This window comes from Chaetura pelagica, unplaced genomic scaffold (assembly GCF_000747805.2).
Source record: "Chaetura pelagica isolate M959 unplaced genomic scaffold, ChaPel_1.0 scaffold377, whole genome shotgun sequence".
Classification (NCBI taxonomy): Eukaryota; Metazoa; Chordata; class Aves; order Apodiformes; family Apodidae; genus Chaetura; species Chaetura pelagica.
In genome coordinates, this window is record NW_009953908.1 from 289,367 (window position 1) to 300,686 (window position 11,320).

At 42.4% G+C, this 11,320-nt stretch overlaps 1 protein-coding gene across 1 annotated transcript in view; it reads right to left on the reverse strand.

Annotated features, from left to right (window-relative positions):
• NPAS2 (neuronal PAS domain protein 2) overlaps nucleotides 1–11,320 on the reverse strand; it is a 58,037-nt gene that overhangs the window by 37,205 nt on the left and 9,512 nt on the right. Inside the window, exons 4-7 of the mRNA XM_010001436.1 lie at nucleotides 11,265–11,320; nucleotides 7,893–7,982; nucleotides 1,870–1,990; nucleotides 755–868 (exon numbers count right to left, since the gene is read on the reverse strand). Coding sequence (XP_009999738.1) covers nucleotides 755–868; nucleotides 1,870–1,990; nucleotides 7,893–7,982; nucleotides 11,265–11,320 — 381 coding nt within the window. The remainder of the gene's footprint in view (nucleotides 1–754; nucleotides 869–1,869; nucleotides 1,991–7,892; nucleotides 7,983–11,264) is intronic.

Below are 11,320 nucleotides of genomic sequence, written 5' to 3' on the forward strand. Positions count from 1 at the left end.
GCTGTGGTGGGGGGGAATGAAAAATGGCAGCTGGAGGGGGAGGCGGGTGGGAGTGTTCTCAGCCACTCAGATGCCAGTGGCAGGAGTCCCCTAACCACGGTGAGAGGCAGTGGGTGCAGGCCACCCAAAATTTTGCAGAGAAGGGTGAGAGGGCAGGTTTGGCAGATTATGAGCTCTGGCACAAAATTTGTTTTTCATGTAAGCCAGCAGATAAGGTAGCAAGTGTATTATTTAGCAAATAGGTAGAGTCTTAGCACACGGTATTAGTGAGCACAAACAAACCCTCCTCTGAACCTGTCATTATTAAACTTACCCAGAGTCCACCCAAAATTTTGCAGAGAAGGGTGAGAGGGCAGGTTTGGCAGATTATGAGCTCTGGCACAAAATTTGTTTTTCATGTAAGCCAGCAGATAAGGTAGCAAGTGTATTATTTAGCAAATAGGTAGAGTCTTAGCACACGGTATTAGTGAGCACAAACAAACCCTCCTCTGAACCTGTCATTATTAAACTTACCCAGAGTCCAGGACCACTGCTAACAAATGAAGGGCAGTAACACAGCAACCAGTACAATTTCACTCTTTGTAGGTATTCGTCCAGCTACTGCTAATCAGCTGTGTCATCCATGTGAAGCAAAATTTACCCCATAATGTTAAAAATAGTCCTTTCAGTTAAAAGCCTGTCTTGTTCAATGGAGCAATACTTATATTTTATTTTACACAGCTAAAGTAACATTTATACAACAATTAAAGCTTACCATTGCTGTAAGACCGAAAATTTCCTACAAATTTTATGTATTCATATGTTGGAAATTCCTTTGGGTTCAAACTTCCTCTCAGAAGATGACAATAAAACTCTAGTTCATTGTCAGCTGGATTGTTAAAAGAAGAAGAAGAAGACATAAATATACTATTTAAGCTAAACACAACCAATGGTGTCTTCCAACCCCAATCTTGCAACTGGCAGCACGAGAGCAGCCTAGAGTTCTATACACTGATGTGTTATATATTGCAGGATCAGAGCCTCTGCAAGGAACCACCTTGCAGGGATGCAGGTTGCCCAGCACTGTCTGCCTGCAGCCCAGGGACAGCCTTCTAGAGTAACTCGCCTTTCTCTTACACCACCCTCCTCACAGGAGTTACACTGCCATAGCATCAGTGTAGCAAGGGAGAGAATCAGATCCTCCATTTATAGGTTTTTCTCTACTTAGGCTTTTCACAACTCACAACTGTCGTACATCTACTGTTAGAAAACCATGCCTAATTACCTCAAAATATCGATTAAATTAACTTTGGCATATTAGTTATCAGCTGCAGGTTTTGTATCTACAGTGGATTAAGCAGCTGTATGTCTTCAGTTATTGTGTGTTTTCTGGTTCCCTACGTTTCATGTCCTCGAATGAATAAGGATGAGGTAAGTAGAAGCACTTCTAACAAAAACAAAATTCAATTTGAAAAAGAATTACAATTATTGTTACAGATACTTTTCAACTGTAATGCAAATGAAAGGTATGTGACAATAGCGTATCTCTGAACAGCATCTTGCTTGAACAGGCTGAGAGGTATCAATTAAGATGTGGTTTGTCTCAGGAACTCTGGGTTTCCACTGGCTAACCTATTTTCCTTAGCTGTCTCAAAAGATACGATATTTAATAATTAACATAACTGCAAGTAGTCTTAGCCTAGTAAAATAAAGGCAATGAGTTTCATTTAAAAATAGAACCAAAGGGTCATTCCAGGTGGCAAGATCTTTTTAAAAGGCTATGAACCTAAGTTTTATATTGCACATCACATAAAAAAAACTCTTTCAGAGACAAAAAATTTATCCTGCCCATGATTTTTAATTTACTGGGAAAGATAAAATAAAACTTACTTTTTAGGTAATCCGATGAGGCAGAATCTGTCATAAGCATACAAGAAGATAAGATCTTATAAATTTCTGAATGTTCTTGTTCTGGGAGGAAATTTAACAAATTCTGATCCAAGACATCACACTGCAAAGAAAAAGAACCTGTGAGAAAAACAGAAGTATCATGACGAGCAACACTTGCAGAGAAGCCCAGCAATGTGGATAAAAGTCTGTGGTAGTTGACAGGAGTCAACTAAAACAGGGGGGAAACTGCTGGGCAAACCAAGTGATCAGTTCTCCGTGGGCCAGTTCTCATCCTAATTCTCAGCACTCAGTGATTCTCCTCTAACCTTTCTCAGAGACCATCAGATGCATCAGTTATGTCCTTACAACAGAATGACGAGACCTGGGAGCGAGTTGAAAGATGGGTGTCTGGCTCCCCACACCGCTCACCCGCTCCTTGCACAGGCCTGTTGTGGATCACTGGAACTGCTGCTCTCCCTGGCAAGCCCTGACTAGTGGGACTGAGAGTCACCCTGGGCCACTGGCCCTGAGAGCTGGGTCAGTCTCAGCCCCGGCCCCTCCCTGGGGGCACCCACTCAGCTCCTGGGAAGTAACATCAGAGTGGCAGCCACTGGTACCCCTGTATCCTGGCAGGTGGGAGCAGGGACAAGGGAAGAAGGGCATCTCTTTGCAGCAGTAATAGTCAGCCCCAGGGAGGGGAACTTCATGGTGCCACTGACATAAGCCCTCTGGCCAGCCATGGGCTGCATGTACAGGTGTATGCCATGGTTAACTGGCATGAACCTGAAATCCATCCAAAATTTAGGTACTGAGATTTGGGAATGGAAAGAGAAGACACATTTGTGCAAAAGGCCATGGCTGGGCCAGGTTCTAAAAAAGTGTATCTGAAAGGAAGTCCTGAGATAAACTGACCCTCTAATGGCATTGACTTACATCCATCCCACTTGAGACTACCTTGGGCTGAGCTGGCACACTGACACAGCTTCATGTGTCATCAGAGCAGCTGCTATCAGACTGTATAGTCATGCTGAAAATGTGTTAGCCCTGTATGAGATTGGCACGTTATTAATCATCATAATTTATTTATGTATTTATGTAAGACTGCACTTCAGTTTCCCTCTGCTTTCAACCCATGCCTGCTGTTCTGTGTGGAATTCTGTTCATAGGAGCAAAATGTATCCAGTACAGGTTGAAAATCAGAGTGCTACACCTTATACATTTATCTTGATGCAATAATATATCACTTTAGATTATTCAGTTATAAGTATTTATTACATGTGCTCATAATTTGAATAATCCTTTTGTGCAGAATATTTGAAAATTATTTTTGTGACTTTCATGTATACCTTATTAATATGCATTCTATTGATATAGTATATGATTAAGTTTTTATATATATAAAGGCATAAATATATATACATTATATAAACATAATTATGTTTATATAATGTATATATATATTTTAATACACATGCATACATATCTATAAACATGCACTGCGTTTATATTGATACAAACTATAGTACATTGCTCATGTAATTTTGGATATATGAAGAAAGAGCGACTGACAAGGGGCAATGGGTGCAAACTGGAACACAGGAGGTTCTGTGTAAACATGAGAAAAAACTTCTTTACTGTGAGAGTGACAGAGCACTGGAACAGGCTGCCCAGAGAGGATGTGGAGTCTCCTTGGCTGGAGACATTCAAAACCTGCCTGGACATGTTTCTGTTTGATGTGCTCTGGGTGATCCTGCTCTGGTAGGGGGGGTTGGACTAGATGATCTTTCGAGGTCCCTTCCAACCCCTAAGATTATGTGTGATTCTGTGATTGTGTGATGGGAAACTGTCCTGTTCAAGGCTTATGGTACAATTTCAGAAAAGTAATTTTTCCTTCTTGTTCCATTTCTACCTGTAAATGGTAGATAATGATACTTATCTACCAGTCTCACAGAAGTCTCATGGAGGTTAATTAATCTCACATACACTCAGCAGTAACTGTAGCAGGACTAGATGTGAGCTGTCACCACTCTTCAAACTCCACTATTGCTGCTTCACTGACCTGAGGATGTACCTACCATCTTTTGTCTCCATACTGTGACCAAGCTCTCATTCAAAACCTATTATCAGTTCTGCAATGCTGTTTCTGTTGAAGGTGATAGCTGCAGAGGCCTGCGACTACACCTATGGTTGGAGCTGCCAGATACTTTTTTTCCACACACCCCTCAGAGCAATCTCCTGCCCTGAGCACCAGCTGTTCATTAATTTATATTTTTTGCCTACATCAGGTACCATACGTATCCAGAATTGAATATTTGGTTTTCATCTTTGCTGTTAGGAAATATCTACTTTTTTTATTTTTAATGTGCTTGAAAAAAATAATGAGATTTCCCAACTCCTGCATCCTGCAGAACTCAGGCACCCCAGTAAAGCAGTGGAGGAACAGAACAGGCGGACCTCGCATGTTCTCCAACAATGTTCTTGAATCAGTATGTCAATCAAGAATGCATCAAAAGGTCAAACAGAGAGAAGGAAGCAAATACTTCGTAGTCTTGCTGGAGCTGTAGGAAATGTTAGGCCAGGCAAGCTATTGAGAGCTAATTCTGCACCAGACCCAAAGAGCAGACATCTGGTGCCACGGCAAGAAGGTGACCAAACATACAGACAAACTCTGGTCACCACATACAAAAGTGTATCGGTTGGAGGGGAACAGTTTGCAGCTTTGGCTAATTATTCTGCAGTGGGCAGTTTTGCCCCACTGGCAGACACAGCCACAAAACACTGCTGAGTGAGACAGACAAAGCTGATAAAAGATACATTACAGTGACTGCGGATAGAGTGGTTAGATTAACTATGTTAATGAGTATTTATGCTGCTAAGCTGGGAACCTACTCTGTGCCTTTGAATCTATGAATCCCATAAACAGAAATTTAGGAGTATTGATCCCGGATAGCTATGACAGGCAAAGAAACAGCACCTTTGCATATGCTAATGCTGGTCCATTCTAAACAAGTTCTGCAATCATTTGATGCATAGCTAAAACATCTGTGCACCTCCAACAGAACAGCTGTACTCCAAAATGGAGCTCCTTTCTCACCATTTCATAGTTTTGGGTTTTGTGGTTATTCTTGCTGCAGAGGAAAAAAATGCAGGGCAAATGAGCAAACATGGTCATTAGAGGAATGGGGAGATGGAAGGCTGCAAATGAGACGGGCTTCTTTCCCATCGACTGAAAAAATAACAGATAGCTCTCCTCTTCTGTGCTGGAATTTGGCACCTGTATCAACCTGTATATCCTGCACTGGTATCCATTGCCACCCTGTAGCAGCAACACAGGATACATAGCTTTTGTGCTCTCTAAGATGCTATGATATCCTGGACTTTTACACCTTGACATTTAACTTAAGTGCCCAACACAGCAGAGGAGCTGCCTGAGCTTCGCTGGGGCGCCCCTGGGCAGAAAGAGCCAGCCCAGGAGGTCAGCCCTGCCAGGGACCTCCTGCCTTTGCAGAGCCACCTCCCCAACAATCCTTGTGGACCATCATGTGGGCAGGTGCCAAGCATGGATCACTTGGCTGCAGAACTAAAGCTGGGTGAGATGGACACCACCCTTTTGGTCTGTGAGCAGGTGCAGCACCTTCTGCCTGAGACAGTGGACAGGCAACGTCCCTGAGAAAGCTGCATCTCCTCCTGTAGGTTGGAAGTAATCACTCTGCTTCCTGTGTTTAGCTGTTTCACTAGGCAAAGCAGGCATGATGGGACAGGACACTCCCCCAGAGACTGGATAGCCTTGGGGTCATAGAGTGCCATCTGACTGGCAAATGCTATGAGTTATGTCGAGATTTCCAGGAGTTCACTTCACTTCAACTATAGTCAGTCTTACCATGTGAGATAAACCTCACTTTACACCAACGAACCTCTGGATCTTGTAATAACATACTATTTAGAAATACAACAGAGGAAGTTTGAGTTTGAAAATGCTTCATGGAACTTAGGGAAGCTGTATTAAAGAGAATTGAATATATCTGTTCTCAGCACCAGAGTCTTTCATGATTTTAATGAAAGAAAATACATCAGATTTCTTGATAGGGGCCCTCAGAGACCCCTGCTCAGCCTTCTGCCCAGTTTTGCTTCCCTTTCAGTGCTCAAAGCAGATTTGCAGATTATTTTTTTCTCCACAGTCACAGAGGAGAAAGAATTGGTATTTTGTCCCTCAAACAATGACTGAATTTAGCTTACAAATAGATCTTGGAGGTAAACAAAATAAGCCATATAGACTTTCCAGATAGTACTCTGATCAGTTTTAAAATTTAAAAAGACATGTGGAAAGGGCAGCATGGGACTCAAATTCCTAGTGTGCACCTAACTGCACACTCAGCTGGGCCCCTGCCCGTGGCTATAGTGATTTGCCAACCTTGGGCAGTCAGTGCTTGTTCAGTTGTGGTCTCTGGGATGCATCCAGTCCCTCCACATGCATGGACTAGTGGGGTAAATGTTAACTGTTATCCCTCCATCAGTTCCAGGAAGGTATGTGGCAACTTCTGCTCCACCTCCAGCCTCAGCAGGTTGGTCCCGTGGGCTACTGTGTGCAGCTTCTGTGTGAATAAAAATGGTAGTCATCCTTGTTCTTGTTTTGGGCAAAGATTATCACCCAAGGCATGACTTTGGGAGGCAAAACCAACTGAGTCACTGATGGTCCAACTCAGGAATTATGAACCTGAATCCACCCATGTTCAGATAAGGTTTAAGGTTTTAGGCACAGGGTCTGAAATGGGTCTTCCTGAAGAGCAATACTTCCCCACAGCCAATCTCCCATTTCCATTAAGAATCAGTATTTGGAAGGGATAGCATTAAAAACTCCAGATCATGAAAAAGAAAAAACACCATAGGAATCAGTAAGTGCATGAAGAACCAACAGCCTATGCAGGACAGCCCCTGTATCTGCCTCTGAAGTAAAGGCAAATGTCAGAAAATAGTCAACTACTGCTTTTCTCAACTGTTGAGGATTAAAGAAAACTGAAATAGCTAGATTCAGTCCAATCTGTTGTTGCATAGCAATATCCTTGCATTTACCACGAGCTGCCGCCTTTCATCAAGTCCCTTTCGTCTCAGAAGAAAATAAATTTTGTTCATATTACAGCAAGGTAGGGTGTGTGAAATACATTTGTCTGGGTGGAAAACATAACATGTATTTTGTGAAAAAGTAAACAAGAGGAAAAGAATTGTAATTTTCCTAAGAAGATGGTGTGTGTGTGGGGTATGTGGTACAATAATGATTTGGCAGCTATTTTTTTTTTTCTCCTGGGCATGTATTTATTTGAGACCAAGCTTCTAAAAATGAGCGCGAGGATTAATCCTTAATTATTGTGCCATTTCTCCTAGAGCAGCCTTAGCAACAGGAGCAGGGTTTGGAGCAGTCTCTCTTCCAGCCCAAACCAGTGCACGCGGGAGCGTCTCCCACAACAAGATCCAGCAGCCCATAGATAAAACAAGCCCTACATGCAGGACCCCAGTGCTGAGTATTGGCTCCACCAGCACTTCCTGGGAGCCGGGTGCACTCCCCTTGGGAAAGCACAGTGGAGCTGCAGGGGCAACTGACTCCCACTCTTCTGAATTCAGTGGGGGTTTTGTCCTTTACCTCCCTGGGAGCAGAATGAGGCCCTCAGCAAGCTCCTTGCCAGGCTGCCAGTGGTGCTACTCTCTGCTAGCTGAGAAATCAGAGATGGAAAAGATCAGCCAGGTCACCCTGTCCCTCCTCTGGCCACAGGATTCCCACAGAGCTTTTTCCATTCAAGCCGAAATGCCTCATAGCAACAAAAACCTGATGGGTATGAATCAGATGAAGAGAGGCAAGAGCTGATCAACAGCAGCGACCAACACAATACAAGGACAAACCCCCTCAGTGTATTTTTAGGAAAACAACACCCCACCGCCACCTTTTTACATCTGTTTCTAAAATAACAACAAAACACCCAGGGCCTGATCCTACGATGTGTAGTAGAAAAGCCAATGCCAGAATTACTCACCGGTAAATGCCCTAGAAGAGGTGTGATGCTGTCAGACACGTAGATGATGCTTCCACCTGTGGTTACTGCTATAATGAAGCCATCTAATGCCTAAGGGAAACAGACAAGTGCTTTAATAGGAATGAGGGGTGGAAACAGGGTGTGTCATTGCATGTTGATCAAAACAGTTTGACTTCAGCACCATATTGCTATCAAGTTGTAGGAATGCTATCTTGAGTTGCAGAACAGTAACTCTCTGATTTCACAGTCTGATTTAACATTTATAACACTCTTTGTAGTCTAGTAAAACCTACTATTGAAGCAACAAAGGGTTCACAGGAACATTTCATGTCTCGGTTTTTAAATTAATCACACATTTTAATAATGCAAAATGACTAAGACCGGATTCCTTGGAAGTTACTAAAATGAACATTTGAGCTCTGAGTAAATATCAAAGGACGATGAAAGGATGCTGCCCTATCTCAAAATGGTACTTCTCTGCAAATCCCATAAATCTCAGTTTGTATTAATGTAACTTTGTATTTTACTGGGCTTTCATGTAAGTAAGAGCAATGCAAACGATCAAATAATCCTTAGCCTGAGTTTTAATTGAGTGATTTATTTGAAAGGTCATGATATTAGATTACTCATTCGAAGAGAAATTCACCCTTCTTCAGGGCTTTTCCTCACTTTAGTCCCACCTTGCGGTAACTACCTTCACTCCAAGGACTGAAGGAAAATGTCAGCCTTATCTCCATTCTCTGCACAGGAGCAATTTCACCTTCAGAATTACTTTCTTTAGTCTGAGCTGCAAAGTTTTGTGCTAAATCTTGCTCAAAGTTAAATACAAGTAGACATCCAGATCTAAAGCAACCTACTATGAGCAGAACCCTCCCAAAAATGAAGAGTCAAAAGCAGGTGCTCAGAGGCTATATTAAAACCTTTCCATTGTAATTAGGGAGTCACTAGTGAAGCTTTCAATGCCTTCAAGTGGAGCAGGTTTGGGCCCTCCCTGTCAGCTCGCTGGTGATCTGGAGTTGGTGTTGCCTGCAGTCTTTGTGCCAAACAGCCCCTGCAAGCATGACTGCATCAAAGCAGAGTTTGACTATACTCTGGAGGCAATACCTGGTCAGGAGACAGGTGTACTGCAAACAGCCTGGTCACAGTGGCACAGCATTACAAAACCTTACTGCAAAGCCAGGAATACCCCCAAGCCAGACTAGCAGTTGATCCTGTGAGCTGCAACACATCCTTCCCCCCTGCTGACTTCAATAAGGGAAAGAATTCTGAGAACACTGGAAAATGCTAATTGTTTTTAAAAAATTAAAATAGAAATTAAAAAAAAAAAAAAAGAAAAAAAAAGAAAACACAAACCCTTGAATAAAGGCACAAACATATGTTCCTTTTCCCAGAGAATGCTGTGCGCCCACAACTATTTAAGTCAATGGGAATCTTCTGGTGCTACAATCCTTTGAAAAGCAGGTCAATAACTCATATCCCAGTAGAAGAGCGTGTGTTTAGCATCTCTGAAAACCCTCCAGCTGCTATAGTTAGTTTGATTTTGTTAATCTAAGCACAGAGAATATGTTTTTCTTTAGTATAGTACATTCAAGCTGTTTTCTAAAAAAGCATGGTAGCTATTAACCCGCAGAAGAGAGCAGTGGTTTTACTAGGGAACCGGATTGTGCATGTTACTATGGTGAAGGTTGTTGGGTTTTTAAAAACAAAGTCTTTATTTCATATACAATGCAGATTATACAAAGTGACTCATCAGAATTTTGTGGTAAACTGAAGCTAATGTATGCATACATAATTCTGATTTTATTTACTCACAACTGGTTCTTTCAACATTAAGAGGGCATATCTACAAAGATTTCAGTACTGCAGCAGTCCTAATGGACAAACAGAGCCTAATACCCACTCCTATGTAATTTGATGACAGCCTTTTCAATGGGGTAAGAAAAGGCCATTTTCAGTAAAGCTGATGTATTACCACAGTCAATTATGCTCTGATTATTTTGAATCACTGCTTGGAAAAACCCTTCCCATCTTTTAATAACAGGACGGGAAAAACTTCAAGCAATCTTGTCCAAATGTTAATAAGATTAGTAGGAAGGCAAAAAAGAAGAAAATGATGAACAGCTGGCTCAACAGGACATCCCAATACCCAGTGTTATCTTGAAGGGCATGGAAAATCACAGTAGCAAGAAAGTGATTTATAAGCTGGGAAACTAAAAGCAATTGTTTTAATCTAAAATTGTGTGGCATACAAATAGAATCAACAAAGGCCCAGGCAGTCAAGACAACTACCAATTTATTGCTGTCCCAAGGAAATATTTCAGTGCAGACTGAAGGAGTTATGTACATTAAGTTCCTGCGCACTGAGGTGGGAATGGGCGGTTGTCAGTGCAATGGGAGCAAAGCATCTCGTAACGCAGGACCAGGGGAGTCTCAACACGATGAACTGTGATGGCTGAAGGACCACCAACCCCTGGGGGCCAGTTAACATGCCCTGGGTGGCTTCGTGCCACCCCTTGGCATGTCAAGCTACTCCTTAGCACCCTCCCTGCCTGCCACATGCCTGGATCATACCCCACATTCGTATCATTTGTGGGAGAAGCTTGTCCTCAAAGGACACTGTGAGGCAGGAAACCTCCATGTATTTGGTATGGGATAAGATCCTTGAGAGAGAAGGTTCTAGCTGTTCCTGAGAGAGAAAAATACATTTTAACAGCTCATTTGCATTTCATCTTGAACCTACATAAATGCCATTGAGTCACCTCTCTTCAAATCCCATCTAGCGTTAAAAGCACCTATGGTATAATTTAAAGGTAATTTTAAAACTATCATCGCAAAATAACCCTACTCCCTGATAGAATAAAAAGTGTTTGATAAGGGCCTTGATAATCATTAGAGTGGAAGTATTAACTGTATCAAACCAAGAGGAGCTGTCAGGTTTTATCTGCTTGTACAGCACCTAGCACTAGAAGGACATGACACTGTTTGTTGCTTCTTAGGTGCTAGTCATGCATAAATACTAGATAATAATAATAATGCCTTCCAAGAACAGGAGAAAAACTGCCACATGCCCTTTTCCTCCCCTTTGCTTGTAAAAATAGAATACAACCTGTGATTTGCATCTCTACCCTGGATTGCATTTCTTGGGAGCCCCTGGGCAGCTTTGCAGGCTGCGGAGCAACAGCACAATTGAGAGAGAAAAGCAACATGTAGGGACTCTTAACCCCTTGTCCCAGTGACAGCTCTGCTTGATGGTCAGATACAGCAGTACCTGAAACCTCCTCTTCTGGATCTGCAGATGATGCTTTATTCTAGGCACATGGGCATTTCCGTGACTGCTAGACAGAATTAGGAAAGGTATGCAAGCATGTTCACCTCCAACATCAGCTGGGTGAATTCTTCGTTGCTGAGAAACGAAGGCTTCCAGTCCT